Genomic DNA, 24,047 nt, shown 5'->3' with positions numbered 1-24,047 from the left:
TGGCCTTTTGCATGGGTGTCATTAAAATTCTAATTAAGGATTTAATCTTTGGGTGGCAGAAATGTCTCCAGAATGCATGTATCCTTTTCAAGCTCATTATTATAAGGTATTTCTGTCATGCTGATCTCCTGTGCTTATTTTAAATGCTTTCTTGTCCATTTTACCCATTTCAAAGAAGCATTAATCAACAATGATACATTTGACGAGGTATGAGGATGGTGTTTCAGACTGAGCTATGTCTCAAAGATACCCAAAAAGAAACTTAAATCATCTTCCATCCCTCCTTGTGCTGCATGGAATATTAATGCAAGGGATGGCCTTTCTGATATCATATCTGCAGTCAGACATGCACTGACACGTGATCATTAAGCAGCGAAGCTCTGCATTCTATCCCCTGTGAAGGGCATGCTGCGCAACATCTGGAATACTGCAGACAAATCCACACAGCTATTGTTTGTCTTTGTATAACCGACACATCATCTCTCATATTCTCAAGTACAGATTCAGATTTGTATTTTGGGATGAAAACTAAATTTTTCAGATCATGTCACTGCATTCAGCATCCAATTTATTGCTTTGTACCTGCTTAACATTACATCTGTTGCAGAGAGACCCAGATCATCCAGTTTATCCCCGTGTGGTGTAGTACTAGACTCTACTGCTACTCTTTATCATGAGGACCTCTCCCCTTCCCTCCCACCAACCCCACCAACACCTTCCCACTCACTTAACTCACACAATATTTCTAATCTCACACTCGGCTAACTTCACGGAATATTACCCCTTTATAATAGTCATACAAACCTCTCATTTCTTCTCTGTATACTCATTTTCTCCACTTTGCTGATATTTTCCTGTCTGTTTGTTTGTGTAATCACTGAACGGATCAACGGCTCCTTGGTTTGACAAAGCAGCAGAGACTTTGCAGATTATGTGGCTGGAATGTTGGGGGAAGGCACAAGAACACAGGCTAACGCGAGACTGTTTAGTTATACTAATAATCCTCTCTCCTTTATTCTACAAGCAGAGAAAAACTTCATTAACACACACAGTGACAATCTAATTTGTTTATCTACAAGTTTCTCTTAACCATTTTGCCCATGACTCCATTTTGCTGTAAATATAATATTCAGTTAGGGGCTGTTTTGGGATTTCTCTCCACTGCACACTGTGCCTGTGTTGCACTAATAACGTCTCCCTAATTAAATGTTACAGCTTCTGTGAGCATTAATAACCTGAAGACAGAGGATACAAATGGAGGCTTCAGCATGAGCTCTGACAAAGAGGTTGGACACAAGACTGCAGGCTGGTTCTGTCCCTTCATTGCTAATATAGACTGCATGGTTGATGGGTTCTGGTCATTGTTTGCTCCTGACCATGTCTAGCACAGAGCATTATGATTTTTTTTAGCAAGTGGCTGCTACAAACTTTCAGTAAAACAAGCTGTAATTGGCAGGATCTCACCACTCTTCTCTGGTCCTGTTAGTCTCGCTGTTGCAAACGTGGCAGAAAACAGACAAGATGTAAATTCATCACCTCAGGGAGTTTCAAATACATCATCCGGCCTTTTCTCTCTTTTTCCAATTCTCTCGCTTTCTCTTGCTGCCCCTAATAAACCTCACAGCCTCCTTTATAACCTTTTTTTCTATCTCTTGTGTCATTCTTTGGCTTATTTTCCCCTTAGTGATTAGTTAATCATGGTGATACCTTTTCCCTGTGACTGTGACATTTGTAAACAGTGACTCAGACAGACACCAAATGAGAAAATGCAGACACTTTGTCCACTGGCAGTTTCTATAGTCCCCTAACAAGGTACACTAGGTACAGTGCATCTAAAAACAGCTCTCAACCCCTCTGCAAATATAGATGAACACATCATTAATGAAACAAAGCACTTCGGAAGTGCTGTAATGAAACAATGGAACGGCACTCAACTCCAGCAGTGCGGAAGCCGATCTGAAAATGCTCTCAACAGCAAACAGTGAAATTCTGAATAGAGGCCTTCTTCAGAGTTGTAAATCTTAGCATGTCAATTAGATGTGTTTTATCAGCTGCGCCATCCAAAATGGAGCTGCCACTTGAAGGGAAAATGAGGTTGCCAGAACTCAGTGGAAGACAAGTTACCATCTTGATGCAAAAAACTCAATTATTCTGGATGATCGTGACAAGGCCAACACCAGTTCAGTGAAGGGCGTTTTGAAGAGGCGAGTAGTCATGGGGGGCAGTCTCAATTAGCAGGCTTTCTTTGAGCCTCAGCTACCTTTCTGCTGGGAGAAAGGCTTCCAATTTGCTGCCAGTAATTACTCATTTTACAGGAATAGCTTTTCCTATGTAACAGAGAGAATGTTTGATTAGCTGAGTGGGATAAAAGGTCAGGATGTGGCATTGGCTTTCTGCTGTTGGACCCAGAAAAAGGTAGGACTGTGGAACATTGGAAAACAGATCATGGAGCCAGAAAATGATCATAGTAATTGTGTGTGTGTGTGTGTGTGTGTGTGTGTGGATGCATATCCGTATTCATTTGCATATGTGTGAACGTCTCTGTTGGTGGGGGCAATTTAACTAGTCATACAGTACCCGCCCGAGGAAGGGCTGTACTGAGTTGTATTCAGCTGGTGCTGTTGGCATGAAGCAGGGCTGAACACTGAGCCATGCTGTGCTGCAGAATGCATTGCAGCTGATTGCTGCATGTAGTTCTTGTCTATTGCTTTGATCAAGGCTTTTCTTTAGCAAGCCTGAAGCAAAATGCAACTCCCTGCTTGTGTCTGATTGAGCTATCTGAGACTCAACCATATACAGTTTATCATACCAAATATCCTACAAATAATGCTGTGTAATCCCCCATAGACTGTTGAGATTGTAATCAAGGGAGCAATCAGGAGCAATCAGTCGATCTATGAATAAAATTTGAATGCCTGTTCCAGCAGTGTATTCAGGAAACTGTTCTGTATACAGAGCTAAGATTTTTCCAGTGCCGTGTTAGCTTGGGGCTGCACAGTGGCTCGGTGGTTAGCACTTCCGCCTTGTAGCTGCCAGATCCCTGGTTCACGTCCCGGCCTTCCCAGGACTATTCTGCACGGAATTTGTATATTCTCCCTGTGCATGTGTGGGTTTTCTCCAGGTACTCTAGCTTCCTCCCCCAGTCCAAAAACAGGCTGAGGTTAATTGGTAACTCTAAATTGTCCGTAGGTGTAAATATGGGTGTGATTGTTTGTCTATATGTGTAGCTCTGTGATAGACTGGTGACCTGTCCAGGATGTCCCCTGCCTTTACCCAAGCTGGGATAGGCTCCAGCACCTCCACAACCCTAGTGAGGATTAAACAATGTATGGATAATGGATGGATGGATGGATGTTAGCTTGGTTAAAGGTACCAGACTGCAAACATTCCTGCAGTTTAATCTCTTACATTGCGTCTGTCCCTCTTATGGCTAATTAAAAACTCAGGTCGACAGCTAAGAGATTTCAGAGTAACACATTTAATTATTGCAAAGAAGTTTACAATTTTCCATCTTGCGTAAGGGTGCAGTAAGAGGTAGTGTTGACTTGGGTTTGCAGAAAAAGAATATTTGTATTCAACCATACTATTTTATGTGACTGAGAACATTGAACCTTGAGGGTCCTGCTCTGAGTCTTACCTCATACTGTATATACTATGAATGCATCTTCTCGAACTCATTGTGGGCTCTGCAGGGCTCTAGAAGGGCTCTACAAGCTATACTGTAAAGACAGAGGTTGGATTCACCACAAGGCATCGCATGTGTGGTATAGTCAATACAGCCAACTAGACACACTCACTATATAGATTTTCTTTGGCAATCGTTCCCACTGGAAGGACAGATCTTCACCTGTTAACAGCCATTATTGTAAGTACTATTCAGATAAGCTTGAGGCATTGATACTGTTTTGTTCCTTGCTTTTGTTTCATATACTGACCAAGGTGCTATTACATGCATGATGCAGCTCAGCCAGGTCTCTCACACAGCACTGTGGCAGCCACCATTAGAGGGTTTTGTAGGCATTTCACTGCTCAGTGGAGAGAAATAGTTGCTCATGCAAGTGGACACGAATATGAAGAAGCATCGACATGCACAAACAAAACTATGCATGCGTATGTAAACACAAAAACAGACACATCAAAACACATTAAATGCAGAAATATAACACTACACAGAGTTCCCATAGTTAAATAAACAGCATCTAAAATGATTTTATTGCCCTTTGGAGATTTTAATGACTAACTTTCTAAAATTGATGTAAGCTGAATATGCAAGGATATTGACTCCCACATAAGGTCTTCATGCAAGCCACATACATCATAATCCATTTTCCTTAATAACCGCAGTTGTCAGAGTGTGACTGACGTCCTACTTTATTTGTGATGATTCTTCAACGCTTGAATTATTGAACATTTTCATCTGAAAATGACGAGTTCTTTGTACTTTATGCATGTGTGTGCTATCGTCCTCCTGCGGTCTCTGTCACTACTATAAAATGTAAAACCCCACATGAGCTTCCGTAATCGAAGGCCCACAGGAGCCATTAATAGATTAAACACTCCATGCTGAAAACACACCACTCTGTCTGCCGGCCTGAACCTTGGGGTGCAGCCTATTTATGCCATTTAAATAGTTGCCATGGTAATGAGGTCACACTTTATTTAAGCTGATTTTGATCTTGATACATTGAGAAGGCAGTGGGCCTCCATGTCCATCAGCTAATTAATGAATTATGACTCAGAGAAATAGCCAGTATTCTTAGATCCAGATGACTCCAGCATCTTTCAGAGCTCGGGCCGGGGCTTGGTTTCTGTGCGGCCTCGCTGTCTCAGTCATAACAGCTCTGCATCATTATGAAGGAGGTCTGTGTAATTAGCTGAGGTGTAATTTGGTATAGTATTTTAGCTATGAATCAGTTGCTGGCTCTGGATTTGTGCTCAGCGACAGAGGCTGGTGCTTTCTGCTCCCCAGTACTGTTATCTCACCCAGAGCTTGTCCCTATGGCCTCGGGGCTTTGCAGCGCTCTACTGCCATCCATGGGTGTACACAAATGCTGCCATTTCTGCAGTTGGTGGGCATTTTTACCATTTGAACTGATTAAAATGCCCTTTATAGAGCACACCCACAGGCTAGGAGTGGAGTGGATTTATAATTATTATTTTTTTTTAGATATTTATAATAAAGCACAAGGCAATGTTGGCTTGACTGTGTCACAGCACCAAAAGGCTACACAACATGCATGCCTGTAGATGTCCCACAACATCTACATTATGTATTGCAAATTTGGGTCCAAGCAAGCAATAAGACAGATAAGATCGCTGATAAAAGTGCATGAGGCCCAGACAGAAATAGTATTGGCTAAGACACATGCAGGGTAAAGGAGCAACACATGATAGGATTCCATTTTTTCTCATTGCCAAAGGGGCATGGAAGAAAACAACAGGGAGCAGGAGAGAGTGAGGGGAGTTAAAGGCTAAATAAAATTCATGAAGAAGGAGAACAAAAGGGAGAGACAGAGAATTGCAAATGATGACACAGCGCAGTCGCAGAGAAAATGAGGCTGGCCAATTACTAGAGTGAAAATTATGAGGAATGGAATTGCTGTGAAAATTAATCTAAAAGGATTAATTTAATACAGGTTAAATGGCTGACTTCCTCTCTAGCTAATATTTAATGAAAGCTTGTTCTGCCAACTGACTGTGATTAGACAGTTGATTGGCAGAGACTCGAATTCTTTGAGGTATGACAGATTGTCGTCTTCACTCTCATTATTCCCGTCCTTTATTGGGTCCAGCACTTTACAAAAGATGGCATCTGACCTGTATAGTGTGAATGGAATTTTGAAGAATTCAGGAGAACTGCAAAACACACATTGTTAACTGTGGGTGGTGAGCGAAAGACGCGCCAAAAGAGAGAGAGACAAATATGCAAAGATGAAAGTGTCTCAGAAAAGATATGATAGCCTCTATCACTTCAGTTATTGTGCAATCAGTGCTCACAGCAGATATTTTTATTGGCAAAAATGAATAAAATCATCCCAGGTGTCCATAAGAAAAAAATATTTTTAATCTGCCTTTATGTATAATCTAAAATTATTGTATTTTAATCTATCTGAGTGTGATCACAGTATGGTCGCATGAATATTTAAGTACTTTATATCTAAAGTGATCTGTACTGACTACTACAAAGACCAACATATAAAAATTTTAAAGACTCTGTGAGTGAACAGTGGAACCTGCTATCTGCTTATATCAAATGTGAGAGCTGACCTAACTAAAAAAAATTGCTCCATGTCTTCTGACTGTTGATGATTGTCGTACCAGAATCCTGCATGTGCTTATTTATTGATCACAGCAACATAGTTGGGGTTATTTTGAAGCGAAAAATAGCTACTTTGTGATCATGAGAGCTCAAAGCTTGTTGTTTCAAGATCACACAAAAAATCATTCTGTGTTTAGAAGAAAGCAGCACACAAAAAGAATTACACACATGGCCTCTATCACCACCCATTATTACTGCCTCTAACTCTGTGTGCCTCGTCTCTATTTTGAGAGGACCAGTTTAAGGGTTCATTGTGATATTTTTAAGTATGTCTTAGCTATAAGGGCTAAGAATTGGTTTTCAAGCTGAAGTTGAGGTACATTTTGGCTAAAGGCCCATAGTTCTGATGATGAAAGCTGCGGGGTAGCGGCTGGGGAATGCATTATGTCAAAACAGAGTCCTTACCAGTGTAGAGTATTGTGTGTATGGGTACTGTCTCAGCATTTTCTGTGTTACCCTGCTATTGCATAATGCATCACTGAGCACATATTCAGCAGTCAACCTGCACATATTGGTGCCACTGGAGGAAATTTTATGAAATAAATGTATTGTAGCCGTGGTTTTCTTGTTCTTATTGCAATAAATTGTCTAGCTTACTTCTTGCACGGTGTTTACTGTTGCACATTGGGTGTTGTCTTTATTTATCCAAGATGATGTGTCAATCACCAGACTGGGTGATTTTGTTTGGTTTTCACTCACCCCTAATATTTTGATGTCAGGTTTTCTTTGAGAAAGCTGAGTGAAGGAGCTTGATTAGATACAGCTTCAAGGTGAAAGGATGTCTGCACGCATGTTTAAATCTTTGCTGCCACCCTGTGAACGTGTCCATTACTGCATTCTCTTTAGAAAGAGAAATAAAGGAAATATACAGTGATCAGTCTTAACATTCAAACCCAACTGCCTAATATTGTGTATGTTCCCCTTATTCTAACAAAACATTGGACCTCTTTGGGTGTCCCATGGTGTCTGGCTTTGGGACATTGGCAGCGGATCGCTTGTGTCTTGTGAGTTGTGGGGTGGAGCCTCAATGAATCAGGCTTTTCCAGCACACAGACACTTGATCAGATAGAGAATTTGTCAGCACCTTAAAGTCTTTGTTATGTGCCTAGAGCCATCCTTGAGGAGTTTTTGTGTTAGGACAGGGTGGGTTTGGTCTCCAACAATGTTTAGGTGAGAATTACTTGTCAAAGTAACATCCACATTAATGCCAGGATGCAAGGTTTCCCAGCAGAACATTGCATTATAATGAGGTGATCAATCTCATTTACATCACCTGTCATTTGGTTTTAATCTTGCGGCTGATGGGTGTTTTGTGTATCACATCACGAAACATGACTGTCTTTATCCACATCAAGCTTGTGAGCAGAAACACTTTAAACTTTAAAATAAATTCATCTGATTTTATTGTAAAGTGGTTTGTACACATAATAATACAAAGATCCATATAGATATGCTTCTTTTGCTTTATCTATTAAAAAAACAAAAAATCCTTTGTCACAAATGATTATTATGATAATGAGAGACATGATAATTCACTCGGCAATAGTGTATTTTCAGTATGAGTTTGGAAATTGACATAGACCTGCTAAAAAAAAAACAAAAAAACAAGCCAGTGTGTCTATGTGTGCGCTACCCTGCATAAAATCTTTTATTTTCCATCTCTGAAATCCCTGTTAGACTCAGAAAAGCGTGGCTCTAAACAGAGCTGCCGCATTCGTGCTTACATCTCTTTGACGCATTCCCACAAAGCGACAGCTACCTGTCACCAGATTCAGTCTCGCTCAATAACATCGACACTCAGCGGCCATCGCTCACTGTGGGTTGGACAGCTTGTCTTTGCAATTCTGCCGGTAACCACATGGGGACAGGCTTGCTGCAAGAATAGAGAACACAACGCAGGCAAAAAGATGTGGGAGCCAGCAGGTGAGCTGAGGAAGGCTGACATTTTTTGGATGGCGCTCAGAAAGCTGTCTCTTCTCATATCACTTCACAGAACACCCCGCACAGAGGAGCCCATATCACTCACCCAATGTGACTTGTTGGGGAGGGGAGCCCGTCCATGGCTGACAAAATGAATAAGTCAGCAGACCAGGAAGAAAGCGAGAAAGGGAGATGACCTGGCCATTTTGTCTGAGCAGGCCATTCTGTCATCATTATGCATGGCTGTTTAGGGCGTAAAATGACACTGCCTGTGGCCCAATATCTTGCCAGAAATTGTTGGGAGGAAAAGCTTCAAGGAAAAATTTGAGATATCCTCCAATTTCCATACCACTTCATACCTCATTCCATCTTGCCTATTGCTGTAGAGGTGAGTGGAAAATTCAGTCGGCTGTGAGTTGGAGAAAAAAAACTTCCTCCACACGGTCAATCTAGACTTCAGAACACGTCTGACGTCTGGCCTGAAATAAGCTGAGATCAGGCTTGAGACACAGTCCACGAGGTGAAATGACAGCAAAATAGGCAGGCGAGGCTGTTCGTGTGATATCTGACACTGGCTTACCTGCTGTGATTGTGTTGAAAGCTGAAGCAGGCTGGATTACAGCAGTATAAATGGTAGAACCATATCACTAGAAAAACATCATGTAACCTCCCTTATTCAAGAAAGGCGTTGTAAATCCAAAGCTTTATTTGTTGGTTTTATATCAAAAGTAGATTGAAAGCTAAAATACATCTCAAATCATGATTCCTACATTTATGTCAATTCATTCTTCATTCAGATTTACACTCATGTTCTGAAGAGTGTCAGTATAATTTTACACAGTGAGCAGTAAGAAGATACTGTAGCTGAATATGATGATATGGTTATAGCTCAGGAAGAGTGTCGCTGGTAAGATACTGTAAAAGCGCAGCTACAGGCTGATTTGGGATATGTCATGTCGCAGAATGACAGATGAGCTGTCGAAGCAGCAGTGGGAAGGAGCACCTGGATCTCTCCCACATTAATACCTTGCCGAACCACCTGCACACGTCCATTGATGAGCACCTGGCCGACCTTTAATCTATCCCCTCTACATCCTCAGTCCTCAACTCAGCACAGACAGTGTGATGAAACTGCAGGTCAGTCTTCTGTGCCTAGGATGGCACTCCGGTGCCCTGGGCACTTACATGTCACATAACATAGAGCACAGATCAGCCATCTGAAATCCGTCTCTCTCAGATCTCCTTGCCTGAGAAACGAGTGCGCGCACACATGCACCAAGATGTGAGTCATAAAAGAGCAGCCAAATGTCAGAGAAAGAGAGAGGAAAGGAAAAGAATGGATACATGCATGCAAAACAGGGCTGGCAAGAACAGAGCAGAGGCTGATTGGGAGGGGATGAGACAGAGAGGAGCCAATGCGCAGCTCTGCATCTTGAGGAAGAGAGGGGGAGAGAGAGGGAGAGACATAAGGGGAGGGTGTGGAAGTGAGAGAGAGAGAGAGAGAGAGAGAGAGAGAGAGAGAGGGTGAAGCTGAGGTAGTCACTCTGAGAGGGAAGGCTCCAGTGTGATGCTTTTGGATGTGAGCTGCTCTCCTCTAACCGGTCTCTGCCCGTCCCTTGACTGAGCTAGTGGTGTGTGAGTCTGGTGACTGAGCTTTACCAGCTCTGGGGGCTCTGCTGCTGCTCAGGCTGAGGCAGAAGCTGACTGGCTGGGTCCCTGCCTAGGCTGTCTGGAGCACAGTGGGGCTGACTGGAGCCGAGGTCTAGGGTAGGGCAGGGTAGGGCTGGCTGTAGGGCCATTTGTGCCGGGGCCCCACAGGAGGCAAACATGAGCGTTCCCATGCTAAAGATCGGGGCAGTGCTCAGTACCATGGCCATGGTGACCAACTGGATGTCTCAGACACTGCCTTCTCTGGTGGGGCTCAACGGGACCACCATCTCCAGAGGGGGCACTTCAGAGAGGATTGTCAGTGTGCGTATGACTTTATTTGCTTTTTTACGAGTGTGTGTGTGTGTGCACTGTTTTTGTTTTGAATATAAGGCAGAAAGAGAGAATGTAAGAGATAAAAGAGAGTGACACAGCAGAAGGCAGCAGGAGAAAGTGAAGAAATTTGACTACGCTTGCAATAAGTTGGCATGTGCTTTTATGTTTGAAAAAACAGCAGAGGGGTTTCAGAGAGTCACGTACAGATGTCAGAGGGACCGAGAGACTCAAGTGTCAAGGGTTGAGCTGTTTTAATAAGAGAGAGGTGATGGAGGTAGATATGCGTGAGAGAGCAATGTTTCAACCAAGCATGAATGATGCACACCTTGGTGTGAGAATCACATTAAATATAATGATGTTGAATTGTGGGCTTGTGGTTGTGAGGGATGGTGAGAGGAGAATGCTGTGCGGACGTCTGTGGTAAATCATATGTTTTTGCCAGGGAGGTAGAGCGCTTTCCTGAGTGATGTTCAGGCTGATCCCATCTGTCAGTCACCTCCAGGGTGGTCAGATTCAGAGGTGATAGGAAACACTGAGAGGTTGAGACAGTTTTACAGTTTGGAGTATGTCTTCTTCCTCTCTTACTCTGTTTGTACTCTTCTGGAATAAAAGACTGGCCTCATAATGGGAGGTCATACGGGCATTGGAAGGAGTTCCTTTCTTTCTTTCTTTCTTTCAAAAAAAAGCAGTTTAGGTTCAGCTTCTTATGGCATTATATTTATTATGTGTACCTGCAGTATTTTTCTCTGTTACACACACATAAAAAGGCTTCATGTTTGTCTCTTTGTGCTAATGTGAAGTAAGACAATGAAAAATATCAAGCAGAGGAATGAATTAGACATTTTGGCTCATCAGCGATTAATCATTGCTTTTCCCTCTATCCTGAGAGCGTTTTTATGGCATCATACCCATTAAGCAAATGTCCGGGTCTGTTGAAATGACAGAATAAAACTGAACGTCCCAAGAGGTGTACGACCATCTGGATGTGTGTATGTGTGTGTACACGCGCATGTTTGTGCATGCGTATGTTTATTTGTTCAGATATATATAATCTGAGTGTGGTATTCTTGTCTCAGGAGTGAAGGTCCATCTGTGCATAGAAGACTTTATAATTCATAATGCTTTGTCTAAACAAGAACCCACAACTTTAGGTCTCCTTAATGTTGCAGTGAAGTGTCAGATTGAGATGCTTTATCTAATGGAAAATGCGTCTTAGCGCCGGGTTGTCTTTGTGAAAATGTCAGGCACTTAACTAAGCATATTTTGCTCCAAACTGTTTATCTTTTCTACAGCTTGTACATATGTCAGCAGGTAATTTTGTGCACAACATCAAAGTGAAATCATCAGTCGTGTCAAATTATCAGACATGATTGGGTTATTTACAACACTAAGCTCTATAATCCTATTGAATACTCGTTTCCCTGGAGGGCATGGCCTGGATAACCTTCCATTTATTTTCTATAACCACTTATCCTGCTTAGGGTCAAGGGAAATAAAAAAATGTCACCGTGTTTCTTTTCAGTCAGCTCATTCTAATCAAGGCTCATGACTTCAAGCTTTATCATTAGCATTTCAAAAGCCTGGATACAATAAAGTATTATACATAATCATGAGTGGATATTTTCTTGGAGGCGACCCTCATTCACAACCATTGGAGGAAAAACGCTGCTATAGAAGTTCATTTCATCAGCGTTTCATCAATACTGATGAGGCAGTTTGATGGTGCCAGGAATTATTACAGTATAACAGCCTGTTGTGAGGGGAAGTGTCTTTGCTCTGAGACAGGAATAATCTCCCCTAATAAACAATGGCAGTGAATAAAAGTTTAATGTAAAACCTCGCCTCAGAATCCCATCGCTATTAATGAGACATTTGCCCGTGATGATCTTAGAAGCAGTCATGACTCACAAATTGTTTAGAGCTCTTATCAAAGGCGATCTCGGCACAGTCTTGTGACGCTCCGGTGGTAGCGTGCCAGTGGCAGTTGCATGGCCGCTCCCCACCCTCGCACCCATGCATGCTGCATTGCATGGTCTCCCAGCTCTGAGCTATTTTCCAAATCTGCTTCACTTGCTTTCAATGCCCGTCTTCTAACCAGCTGATCCAAGAGTACAGATGACTGAGTTTGTACACGCCTTTCTGCGATGGCGCCGAGTACAACACTGCCTGGATCTGTGTACACATCTGGATAGTGCAAAACCATGTTCCTTAATGAGCGTAGAGACCCCGAAACACTTACATGGAGCTAGTGCTACTATACAGTTTGGTCAAGCCAAGATAAGCTATGGGCCTGCCGGGTTGTACACATAAAAATGTTTTATTTATATTCGTATCATAAAAAATCTTTATTAATCTATAAAAAGTGATTGTATAACACATTTCAAAAAACTATTTACAAAGTGCTGAGTGAAAATACAGCAACTATAAATGGTATATATGAAAAGCATAACTTTGCCATTTGTCTTACAGGTAGTTATAAAGTTTTAATCAATGAGATATGAAGGCATAAATCTTTTTTTTTTTTTTAAGTATCCAATCTGGAGGCTGCAGTTAAAAGCCCTCAAATGACCCATAGAGGACTGTGAAGCACATTTCAAACAGGTATGTCTTCTGAGTAGGGCATTACAAGAGTGTGAATAATTCTCTCTGCATGACAGGGAGACAGACTGGGTCAGATTTTAGTGATGTCTCTCAAGTGGAAGAAGCAACATGATGTTCAAAGCTGAAATCACTGTCGGAGAGTGCACTTTAAATCTTGAACACAGGTTTAAAGACCCCCTCCAGTGAAAATTAAGTTTTTTGCCCTGTTAACATATCCATCTGCTGTGGTTTGTTTTGTTTTTTTTAACGTATAAGCAGTCAGCCCCATGGTGGAGCATTTCCACCTTGAAACAGCAGCATTTAGGCTTTATGCATTCCATACGTAACAAACCTCAGGAACCATTTTTGTGAACCTGCAAGCTGGAGCTTTGTGTATCATCTTCTTCAAAATTAGTTTCTGGCTCGAGCATATATGCCTCAAATAATACAGCTTGCCATTGTGTAGCGTAGAGCAGTTTTACAGTGTTTGGGCAGAGTCGTAGGTGAGCTGGTGAGCAGGGAGGGGGTGGATGAAGCGAGAGGTGTGGAGTTACATCTAAGGCTTTTAAGGCATGAGGGGATTACTTTCACAGAAAAAAAAAAATCCAAATATGTAATTTTGATACAGGGAGTTTTTAGGGGTTTAATCAATTACCAGGGATGAACTTTAAGAAAACGGTTGCTGCCAAATTTGCTTTGCGAAATGTTTATCACCAGAAATAACAATTGTAATTTTAATGTTTAGCTGGAAGGAATTCTGAGCCATCCATTGCACAATATCTTTTGTTTATCTTAGTATCATTATGCTCAGTCTACAAGAAAAAAAATATGAGTGAAAATATAAGCTGTGAGTCATAAGTATAGAAGTAAAAGCAGACATCCTCCATGCAAACAAGTTTCATTGGCAAGATATGTAATAAAAACAGGACTTATCCCAGAATTGCTGTATTCTTACATAAAGTAGAAAATCTGTTGAAACTGAAAATGTCTGCTTTGCTGTAATAATGTCAAACATTAAGTCAGTGCTTGACATCATTAAATCAATCATTATGTCTGCATTATAATTCATTTTTTAAATAAATATGCAGACGAGGATACATAAATCATAAACATACTGCAGTTGTAGCTCCATAATAATGCATTGAAAGACAGAACAACAGGGTGCCTGTGTGTGTATGTGTTTGGTGATGCTCCCTTTGATATCTAAAATAAGAAAGCTGTGAGGCAGAAGAGTGAATGTAATATTCTCACCATCAAAAGGGGAGCAGGGAACAACAAATGGCAGCGTACAATGAGCCAGGACTCAGAATCTGATTGGGGTCACCTCACCTCTGTCCATCAGGATGTGGGACTGTAAACTTTATCGCATCCACTGTGCCATCCAATAAAGCAGAGTGTAAAGACTGATTCTTCGTTATGGATTAAAGATTAAGCACTGCTGCATATTTTTATTTGCACACTTTGCTTTAATGTTTATTGTGGTGCTTTCAAGCTTAATTTATTTGAGTTCAGACTCTGACAGGTGTCCTCTTGTGTCTGGTCAATGTGAATTGGTGTGCAGAGCCAGAAACGCACTGAAAAGCCGATCTATATGATTTAATTTTAAATTCCTTTGATACATTAACTAATTATGTGATAGCCTGTGTACAAAGCAGTATTGATCGGTCTAGGGGATTAGACTTTTGAAATATTTCATTTGAAGTCGAAAGCATTGCTTCATCCTTCACTCAAAAGCAGCTGGATGATCTCACAATTCACACAGTTCTTTAATTCATATTTCCACCCTAGAAACACTAACTATGGCATAACAGTTTATACAGCATTCTTTTGCACAAGCCATCCTGGCACTCTCCAGCCTCCCTCCTCTGTTCAGCAGCAGACGTGATAGAGCTATCTTGTACCCATGAAACAGCAGAATGGATGCCAAATGCTTCTCACCGGGGCACCTGGCATGGCGTTAGCAGTCTTCTCCAAAAAGAATAAAATTGTAGCTGCTCACTTGTGAGTGCTGAACGCTGGTGAGTGTCATTTTCTCTCACTCCGCCAAGAGTTCTCAAACCAAGCCCCCCACTTTAAAGGCACACTTGATGCATCCGCCCACCCCCACTGTCATCCAAGCGTGATCCGGATTGGAATAAGTCAGGTGCAGATGGAAAGTGAGCAGGACACCACTCAGAGGGGTGGCAGTCATGGGAGTGATGGAGTGGGAGATGGCGCGAGGCAGCAGGGAGGCAAAAGGAGGCAGCAGGGAGAGGGGCATGATGAGTTTATGAGTCATATTATTGACTGGCAAACACGCTGTGCTGATTGTGGTAATCGGTTTTCCTTGGGAGCAGAAGAGGCCAAAGACTTCACTGGGAATTTTCATTGAGTTTTATTTTAAAGGCCAGCAGCTGGCTGGTGCATTGAGGATTGACTGATTGTTCATCTGAAGAGTGGGGGAGTGTATTTGCATGTTTATCTGTATGCAGTCAATTACAGCGATAACCACCAAACTTGAAAAATGAGATCTGATTGTTTGGCCGTAATTTAGATGGAAATCTGTGCAGCAGAAACAGATGCTTCTACTTTTTCAGGGACAAGTATTGAGAAAAGTTAATGTCTGGCATAAAACATTGTTGTGCAGAGAGAGGGGGGGTGAGAGAAAAAAAAGTGTAGAACTCGGATAAACAAAGCTGGCACTGCAGGATGGACATGGAAGAAAGAGATAAATTACAGTATATAGGTAATACTTCTTACTTTATTATCCTGCAGTCTCAGGCTTTCTTCCCTCAATGCATTCTTCATTCCTATAATCCTTCTGTCTTTCTCTATACACAGCTTTATCTCACTCCTCCTGTTCTTATACTGTCCAGCTTCTACAGTGTTGTAGTGTTCCGCTCAGTTTAGCCGTCAGCTTTCTTCTCTATCGGAACTTGTGCCTGCTTCTGCCTGTTTGCCCCTTCTGCCTGCTGCTTATGAATGTTATAACAGACTTCCCGTCATGCTCATAAAGTAGGGAGCTGTAGATTTATGATCTCATTTAACTCTGGCTTTGCAGCAGCCAACTCCAGGGTCGGTCTAATGAAACGCCAGAGGAAGTCCATCCTGCAGCTCGACAGTGATACCACCGGCTCGATTGTCTAATTGGATAATCCTTCTGAACTTTGTTAATCATTAACAATACAAGAATTCAGAGTTTCTTTGGGCCACAGAGAATCACCCAGACAATGGCACAAGTTGCTTATTTAGTTTTCATAATGGTTGCCCCTAATCTGCAGCGTAATATGTAAGTTTGTTAATATAAGGAATCAGATCTGAGGGGTTTTCTGCAGCATACAGGAGATAGAGGGAAAAAAATTGCATCTCTTCTTCACCTCTCTCAGCAGGGATTTTCACCTAAAGGTGTCATTCGGTGTTGCGACTGGGCAGCATTTGAACTAAGCTAGAGGAAATTAGAGCCATTTCTCTCTTCACCGTCAGCCTTTCTCAAACCACAGCTCTTCTCTTTCTGCCTATGAGTGTATCAGTAGCTCCTGCTTTAACCACTTTTCTCCTGGGAGGATGTGAGGTTGTGGTTGGAAGACACGCCAGCAGATGATGACTGGGCTTCATGCACCCAAAGCTGTCAAATGTGATGTCATGGGAATAGAGGGAACCCTGGGGTGGTACAAAAGGGGCCACCCAGAAATCTTAAACAGTAATTTTCGCTTTTGCAAGCAAGCCCAATTGATTTTTCATTTCTCTTGCCCTCTGCGGTTTCCTGTTGTTTTCATTGCTGCTGTCTTCCTTAATGGGCTTTTGCATGGCAGCCATGTGACAGCTTCAAATCTGGCACTTACATATTCTATTTCATCCCTCACATCTATTGGATGAATTTCTGGGACAGTGAACTGAACGCCTCCTCACTGCTGAAACCGCCGTCTGTGTCTGGGAGGAGAGGATCCCCCCCCCCCACCAAACCTGTGCTCCAGCTAGCCGTCACTGATAGCATGATGGTGGTAGCACAGGTTATGTTATCATCACTTACACTCAAATGCATGAACTGTTAACTGCATGCAAGCATCATTCATTCTCCATTCCACCCTGCGTATCTTGAACAAAATTCTGGATAACATTAGCTATTGAGAAATCTGTTTTTCCAACCCTAATGAGATATCTGACACGCTGCATAGCTTGACTTTCCTAAATGAACTAATGTCAATGACCCATTCTTCGTTTACAGAGAGGAGACTTAATCGTATTTACATAAATAAGCAAATGCTCCAAAACACATCTCCCTTTACTATATTCGGCCTGAGAGATCACTTCCTTATGAGCTCTGATATATAGATCTCTCTGCAGCCAAGTCAGGCACAAAGCATATAGGGACAAAGCACATTTGCATTTAAGAATTACCTCCTCCCCTCCCCTCCTGCTCTCTGAACTGCCACTGCGATGAGAATGGGGAAGTTAGAGCAGAATGGATAGGTGGGTGGTAATGAAATTGGAACTGATTCAAATAAGCTCTTAATTTCAGCCCAGCATTTATGAAACATTAATGAAGAGAGGAGAAGATGTGTTGCTGTGAGAGCTCGCTGGCTTGGGAGAAGCCCACGATGAGCACAGCATGAGTTTAAACATGCTGGAAAATGAAGAAAGTATGATAATGGAGCTGACATGTCTCCACTATTAGTTTTTGAATTTTTAACTTATTTCTTTTTAATGCCCACTATGTACCATAACTTTAAAAAAAAAAAAAAACAGTCAGTGTGACACCAACTGTGACTCCCTTTGAAGCTGATAGGAGTATGAAAAATTGATGCACACTTCTGCATCCATTCGTAAGAATCTGGATATCTGGTGCGTGGGCAGACAACCCCCACATGTATGGATATGAGGTAATTTTATTGAAGGCTGCACATACCCTCAGAATGAATAACTTAAGTGGATTCTGCAGTTTTAGTGTAGCTAACCTCCACCTGTTAACACTCTGGGATATCAGCTGTAATGAGAAGCCATTGTTTCCTGCTGTGGCCTCACAATCCACTATCTTACACTTCCACAAAATTATAGCCGTAAGGCCATTACATGTGCTCTGCAGTTCTGCAGTAAGCATGCATTACAACTGCAGGGATTTCCAAACAAATTCTCTCGGGTGTGGATCAGTAATGTGGCTGCATTTTCTACTGCAGGTCAAAATACATGCATTATTCAACACTTAACAACAAGAATCCACATAAGTGCTGTATGCTCATGCTTACACATATATGTGCTATTTTTGCATGCGCATCAGCTCATATGTATAGAAATACAGAGGCATGCCAAGAGGGAAACTTAACATGGATGAGCACTCCCACATATAGATGCTACAGCAAATCAGAAATCCTGACAGTGAGTGAGATGCAGGCCGGGAATTGGAAACGGAAAAACTAGCCCCCGCTCCACGACCCTCAGGCAGTGGCAGAAGGAAATAGACTGTTAGACACAGTTGAGAGAAAGTGAAGGAGGCTCTGCTGTGGAGAATGCCTCCTCTGTCTTGTCTTAACTCCAACGCTGGCCTCTCTTGTCTCGTCACCTAGCAGCCTTCTGATGCTCAATTGCCTAAAAGAAGGACGACTAATGATAAGAAAGGTGCTGACAGACAGAAAAAAATAACAAGTCACTGCAGGAACTGGCTCCACAGTGACTCAAAAATACTGAAAATACTAAAATGATAATTTAGCTAGAGTGCCAATACGTTCCACTGTGAGTCATTCACATAGACAGTAGAACATTTAATCATCCAGAAATATTACTTATGTATGTATGTAATATTGTATGAATAGAATATTACTTCTTACTTAGTTTAATTAAATTTAAATGCATTCATTTAAAAAATCATATATCTACTTAATATGCATTGGATATAATGAAAGAGATAAAGTATAAAAGTAATTGCATGGAATATGTCATTGTTGTGGTTGGCACAGGATATTTAAGTCACTGCAAGAGCTGCAGTCTGTTTGCCACAATTTAGTTTGAAGTAAGTCAGATGCAAGACACTCATTCTGAGATGTTGAGAGAAAGAAGAGGGAAAGGTTGTGAGAGCAGGACTGGAGAGGGAGAGAGGGGGAGGAGTGTCAAGGGACTGGCAGGAGTGACAAGATGTGACAGTGAGCACATTGGCTCGCAGGGTGGTTGCTACTTTACACTCCAATCACACAGTCCCCCCGTCCCCCAAGACATTTTAATCTGATCCCCCGACCCAAGGAGAGACGACAGCACAGCACAGCATCGCTCAGAGGAAAGCAGGAGAGCGGCACAGAGCCGAGCCGCAACATTTTATTCCCTGACTTTTCCCTCCACTCATGTGGATGGGTCTTTAATTCCATCACTAAAATGGCTGTTGCTTCTCTCATTACACTTTGCTTTTAATGCTGACTGTGTGTGAGCTCACAGTGAATGAACGGGTTGCCATGGCCAAGCCTTTGCGTAAACTGTGTACTGTATACATGTGCATGTGCTTGCAAGCGCACAGCACTACTTTTGATTGGATTAGTCGGAGAGAGAGAGACATCCATCCTTTCAGCCTCACCCCTCCTCCACTGGTAAGGGGCTGCATTATCGATCCTGAACAGCTCCATTTCCTTTCTGTGTCCAAACTTATTAGATGCTCTGCTTTCACGCAGCCCCGGCCAGATCCCTCCTTCTTCCTCTTTTCTTCGAAATCCCCATTTCCTTCCCATTCGTCTTTGTCTTTCTTCATCCTCCATCGAGCATTTACTCCATCTCTGCCATGTTGTTCTGTTTTCCATCCCGTTGTGTATTTTCAACAAATGTTCTTGTCTTATCTTAATCTGCACCCTTTTCTGTTTTCTCCCTTCTTTATCTTCTATATGACTCTTCTATCCTCCATCTGTCTTCTGGTGCTTTTACTGCCATGAATACCACTTCTGTCAGTCTGATTCCACTTTCTTTATCCTTATTGCTCTTCAGTTAACACTGAAAATACCCTGCAAGTGATTTTGAGTAGTTTGAGGGATCAGTTGCCATTAATCGCCTTTGAGGAAGAGTAATTTTGACAGAGTTGAAGGAGGAAAAATAATGCAATGGAGAAATTATTGCAATGCAGCTACTTATGATGACAGAATGGGCACAACTAATCACGTTATGGAACGTATCAAAGACTCTCTTTTCCTCCAAATACTCTCTGTAACACTTTTAAGTAGTAGATAAATGTATTGGTTTAGAAATGTTTTATGAGTGTGGAGCACTTCTCAGAATATTGTGATACATGCTGGCAGAATAAACTATCCTGTCCACCCTCCCTCGTGCATTTTAAAAAGCTTGCTTAGTAGCAGCACACATAAACAACAACAGGCAGAAACGACCACTTTCTTTGCTTAGTCTAAGATGTGTGTGTGTCTGTGTTTCTTCAGGCTCTCTACCCAAGCCCAGAGGAAGGCTGGCAGATCTACAGCTCGGCACAGGACGCAGATGGGAAGTGTATCTGCACCGTGGTCGCACCAGCCCAGAACATGTGTAACCGCGACCCACGCAGCAGGCAGCTTCGCCAGCTCATGGAGAAGGTGACAGCTGTCAATAACACACTCACTTCAAGACACGACTGTTACCCACACAGACACAAAAATGCAAACTGCCAACACTGGCAGTCGTGTCTGGCGCCGTCTGTCACGCGCAGGCTGCTGAAATGAACAGTCTTCCTTTACCTCGCAGTTGATCAGTCATGCAGATGAACATGACACCGATCGAAAAAGTGTTTTTGAGCAAAAGAGTTCCTTAAAGTGAGCGAAGCGTGAATTGTCTTAATGCGAGAAATGTCCCAAACTTACCCATGAAATTGGATTCACTGAACCTTAGCCTTGTAATGTTTCTTTCATAAACATAACTCCATTAGTTGAAAATTAAGAAAATTAACAATTTTACAAATTACTGAAGACAGAAAAGGCTTTGGTTCCATCATACAGTAATGGCTTAACATGTTTTTATGCGTTCTTGTGCTGTGTGCGATGAAGAAACAAATTTAATGTCATACAAATTGTGTACACACACAAACCCCTAAAGCATGCTGTACTGTCTCAGCAGCCGGACAATAAATCTGTGCATTATTTACATGCAACCAAGTGTTATTGGCCTACAAGGCTGTGTGTGCAAATGCAATTTCCTGGTAGCGTGTAGAGCATAAACTGACACACATCAAAGCTGAAAAAAGAGCAGGTAGCGGACCACTACTTGCAAGAGAGCCACAGCTGCTTGTTGACGCTCCAGATCTGGAGGCACTACACCTGCGTCTTGTCATTTGTATCCACCTGTCTTCTTCGAAATTAAATAAGCACTGTTCAGCAGCTTACAACTGCTTAATGGGCCATGGCTCAGTGGACCATCAAGCCACTGTTCTCAGCTCTGAAACTCATTCATAGAACAGGTGTTTTTTTGTTTTTTGAGGACAATCAAGTGTGGATGAAAGAAAGAGAGGGTGGATCTAGAGAACAAGTGAAAGCCTAGGAGCAGATAGGTAGAATAGAGCTTAAGGCAGGAGGGGGCAGACATTGATGTGGTCTTGTGAGAAGAGGTGGAGGTAAATTGAGATGCTGAATAGGCTCTGAGGCCCTGATGGATCAATGAGACACCTGAATTCACATACTGCATTCATTCTCATTGAAGTCTGCCTTTTCCCCTGACAGTCTCTGCCTGCTGCCGTTTCAAGCACACGATCATACAGACAAAATCCACACTCAGACACATTTAAAAGAAGTAGGCTACAACAGAAAAGCAATAGCCTGGCAGAGAAACAGCAAAACTTGATAAAGCCATTCAAAATAACTGCATTCACTGTCTTGCTTTCTCTCTCTGCATATATATATATATATATATATATATATTTTTTTTTTTTTCTTTCCATTTATCTATCGACTAGTAAGAAAGTTTAATAGTTTTATTTATTTTGAAGCACTCTAGCTGCTCATACGTATTTTTTTTGCCAAACTTCTTTCATGATAAATGTAAACATTGCATTTCCCAGTAATCGATTTCAGACAAAAAGAAAACTTTTGGGTAGGTGAGGACATAAAATACACGTGAAATGAAAAAAAAAAAAAAAGATCTGTATAACTTAACCTCAGAATTCTAAGGCTTAAATACATCTATTCGGGAAAACCAAACCAATCCATCCGTCATCTATACGCCACTTAATCCTCATTAGGGTCACGGGGGGCTGGAGTCTATCCCAGCTGACTTAGAGTGAAGGCAGGGGACACCTGGACAGATCACCAGTCTATCACAGGGCTACATATAGAGACAAACAATCACACTCACATTCACACCTATAGACAATTTAGAGTTACCAATTAACTGTTTCTGGACTGCGGGAGGAAGCCGGAGAACCCAGACAAAGCCCATGCATGCACAGAGAGAGCATGCAAACTGCATGCAGAAAGGAAAGGCAGGCACATGAACCGGGGATCTTCTATCTGCAAGGCCAAAGTGCTAACCACCGAGCCACTGTGTAGCCCCCAAACCAATGCATTTTAACTGTATCTGTGAGACACATGTTACTTGTCAACTCTACATGAAGAAAATTTTAAGGGCACAGTTTGTGTTCCTTCACTGTCTGCATGTCACCTGTTAAAATGCATAATTTGAAATAAGAAATTACCCATTCAGTGAAATCTCCATCTCTCTGACAGTCTCTCAGTCAATGAAAGCAGAATATTCTAAGTTTTACAAATATATTATTTCCTAATGATTTGCATTTTATGATACAGTGTGGGTGTTTATGCTACTGTTTCTGCACGCTACTTGTAAGACATGAGTTATTAGAGCCAAGAGTTCCCGTCAAATACAGACTGCAGTCCAGCGTAATGAGGACACCTGGGGTCAGCACTATTTGAGCTGCACACAAGTGAAAGACACAAGTTAGAGTCGGTGTGTATTAGCGTATAAGTTCCATGCCCACTAAAATATCCTCATTTGAACCCAGAGCATGTAGATGAACCTGAAAACAAAAGCCAAGCTTCAGATACAACTTGCAGGTTTAAGATTACAAAAACAGAGCAGGCAAACAAACACAGAGCGAGCAGAGGGAGACTCCAGTAACATGTGCAAGGTCAAAGACATGATAAGGATCAAACAGAGGAGCAGAGAGCACAAGGCTGGAAAGCTAAGGGGCATGGCACAAGGAAAATTTAGCAGGAAAGGAATGGAACCGAACCAGTATATACACTGCAGCGCTAATGAGGGAATAGGGAATAGGTTTGCAGGTGAATGGAGAAGACAGGCAGGTTGGATGATTAAACAGGTGGGACAGCAGGGCAGGTAGGAGTGAACGGTCTGCAGAGGCAGGAGAATGAATCACATTGAAAATAAAGGCAGAATAAAAGAATCAAGGACAGAAAAGCATGACATAAAGGGTGCTTTTTGCACCTTACCTCCTCCCAGTGAGAGGTGTTTCCTCACTCTAAGCTTCTCCTCACTCCTCATCTCCTTGAGGTGCATTTAAGAAACTGGAAAACCCTCCACGAGAGGGAAGGATTTCCGTGTCACTGGAGTAGAAAGGACATGAGGAAGAATAAATTAGCATAATGAAATGCACCCAAAAGCTCTCTCTGACAGAAAAAGCCAAGGATTTGCTAACAATGTCAAAAATGCCGTCTGTTTGGGAGAGTAAAGTATCCTTGTGTAAAACCTCTGTTCAGCTCTCTATAAAGCCAGACAAAATGACATCTAAAGCAGAGCAGACCCTGAAGGACGGTGGTATGAGGGCACTGACAGCAGATTTTTGAACACCTCATCCCCTTTTTGGCCTCTCTGTCTGACTGACTGAGCTGAGATGAGACACAATTAGATACAAGGGCACACACACAAATGCACTTTTTTGGGATGCAGCTCAAAGTGAGTCGTCACATTGGACATGAAGCACACACACCTGAGAATGACTGGAAATCTGGGACGGTGGGAGTGGGAAAAATCTTATGCGACAGAGGAAAGCGTGAAATGCCGAGTGTTTGTGTATCAGTTACTCCAGCTCAGAGGATGGAGCGGTCCCAACTGCTACCACAGCCCTGGAGGATGGTGACACTGTATTTGTTTAGACTCCAGGCTGCTGGAACATTTTACCCTTACACATTCCTCCAACTGTTCCATATGCACTGCTGTCAAACAAGTTTTAATTGGTGGAGAAAATATTTTCTGACCATATATTCCCAGGCTAGTTCATGAGGCATGTGGGAGATGAGCTGGGTGTAGAAAACTGTAGGCTGGACACGAAGTAATTGAGTGGGCTGTC

General features: G+C 42.2%; 1 protein-coding gene across 2 annotated transcripts in view; it reads left to right on the top strand.

The window, feature by feature from the left end:
* olfm2a (olfactomedin 2a) overlaps nt 1-24,047 on the top strand; it is a 43,594-nt gene that overhangs the window by 12,427 nt on the left and 7,120 nt on the right. Inside the window, exons 1-2 of one of the 2 annotated variants that reach the window (XM_023279610.3) lie at nt 9,776-10,210; nt 20,182-20,331. In XM_023279610.3, coding sequence (XP_023135378.1) covers nt 10,067-10,210; nt 20,182-20,331 — 294 coding nt within the window. In that variant the 5' untranslated portion in view covers nt 9,776-10,066. Of the gene's footprint in view, nt 1-9,775; nt 10,211-20,181; nt 20,332-24,047 lie in introns of those variants that run through there. The other variant, XM_023279611.3, reaches the window with a different exon arrangement.

This window comes from Amphiprion ocellaris, chromosome 19 (assembly GCF_022539595.1).
Source record: "Amphiprion ocellaris isolate individual 3 ecotype Okinawa chromosome 19, ASM2253959v1, whole genome shotgun sequence".
NCBI classification, from domain to species: Eukaryota; Metazoa; Chordata; class Actinopteri; family Pomacentridae; genus Amphiprion; species Amphiprion ocellaris.
The sequence above is the reverse complement of the archived record's forward strand: the minus strand, read 5'-3'. Positions and strand labels throughout refer to the sequence as shown.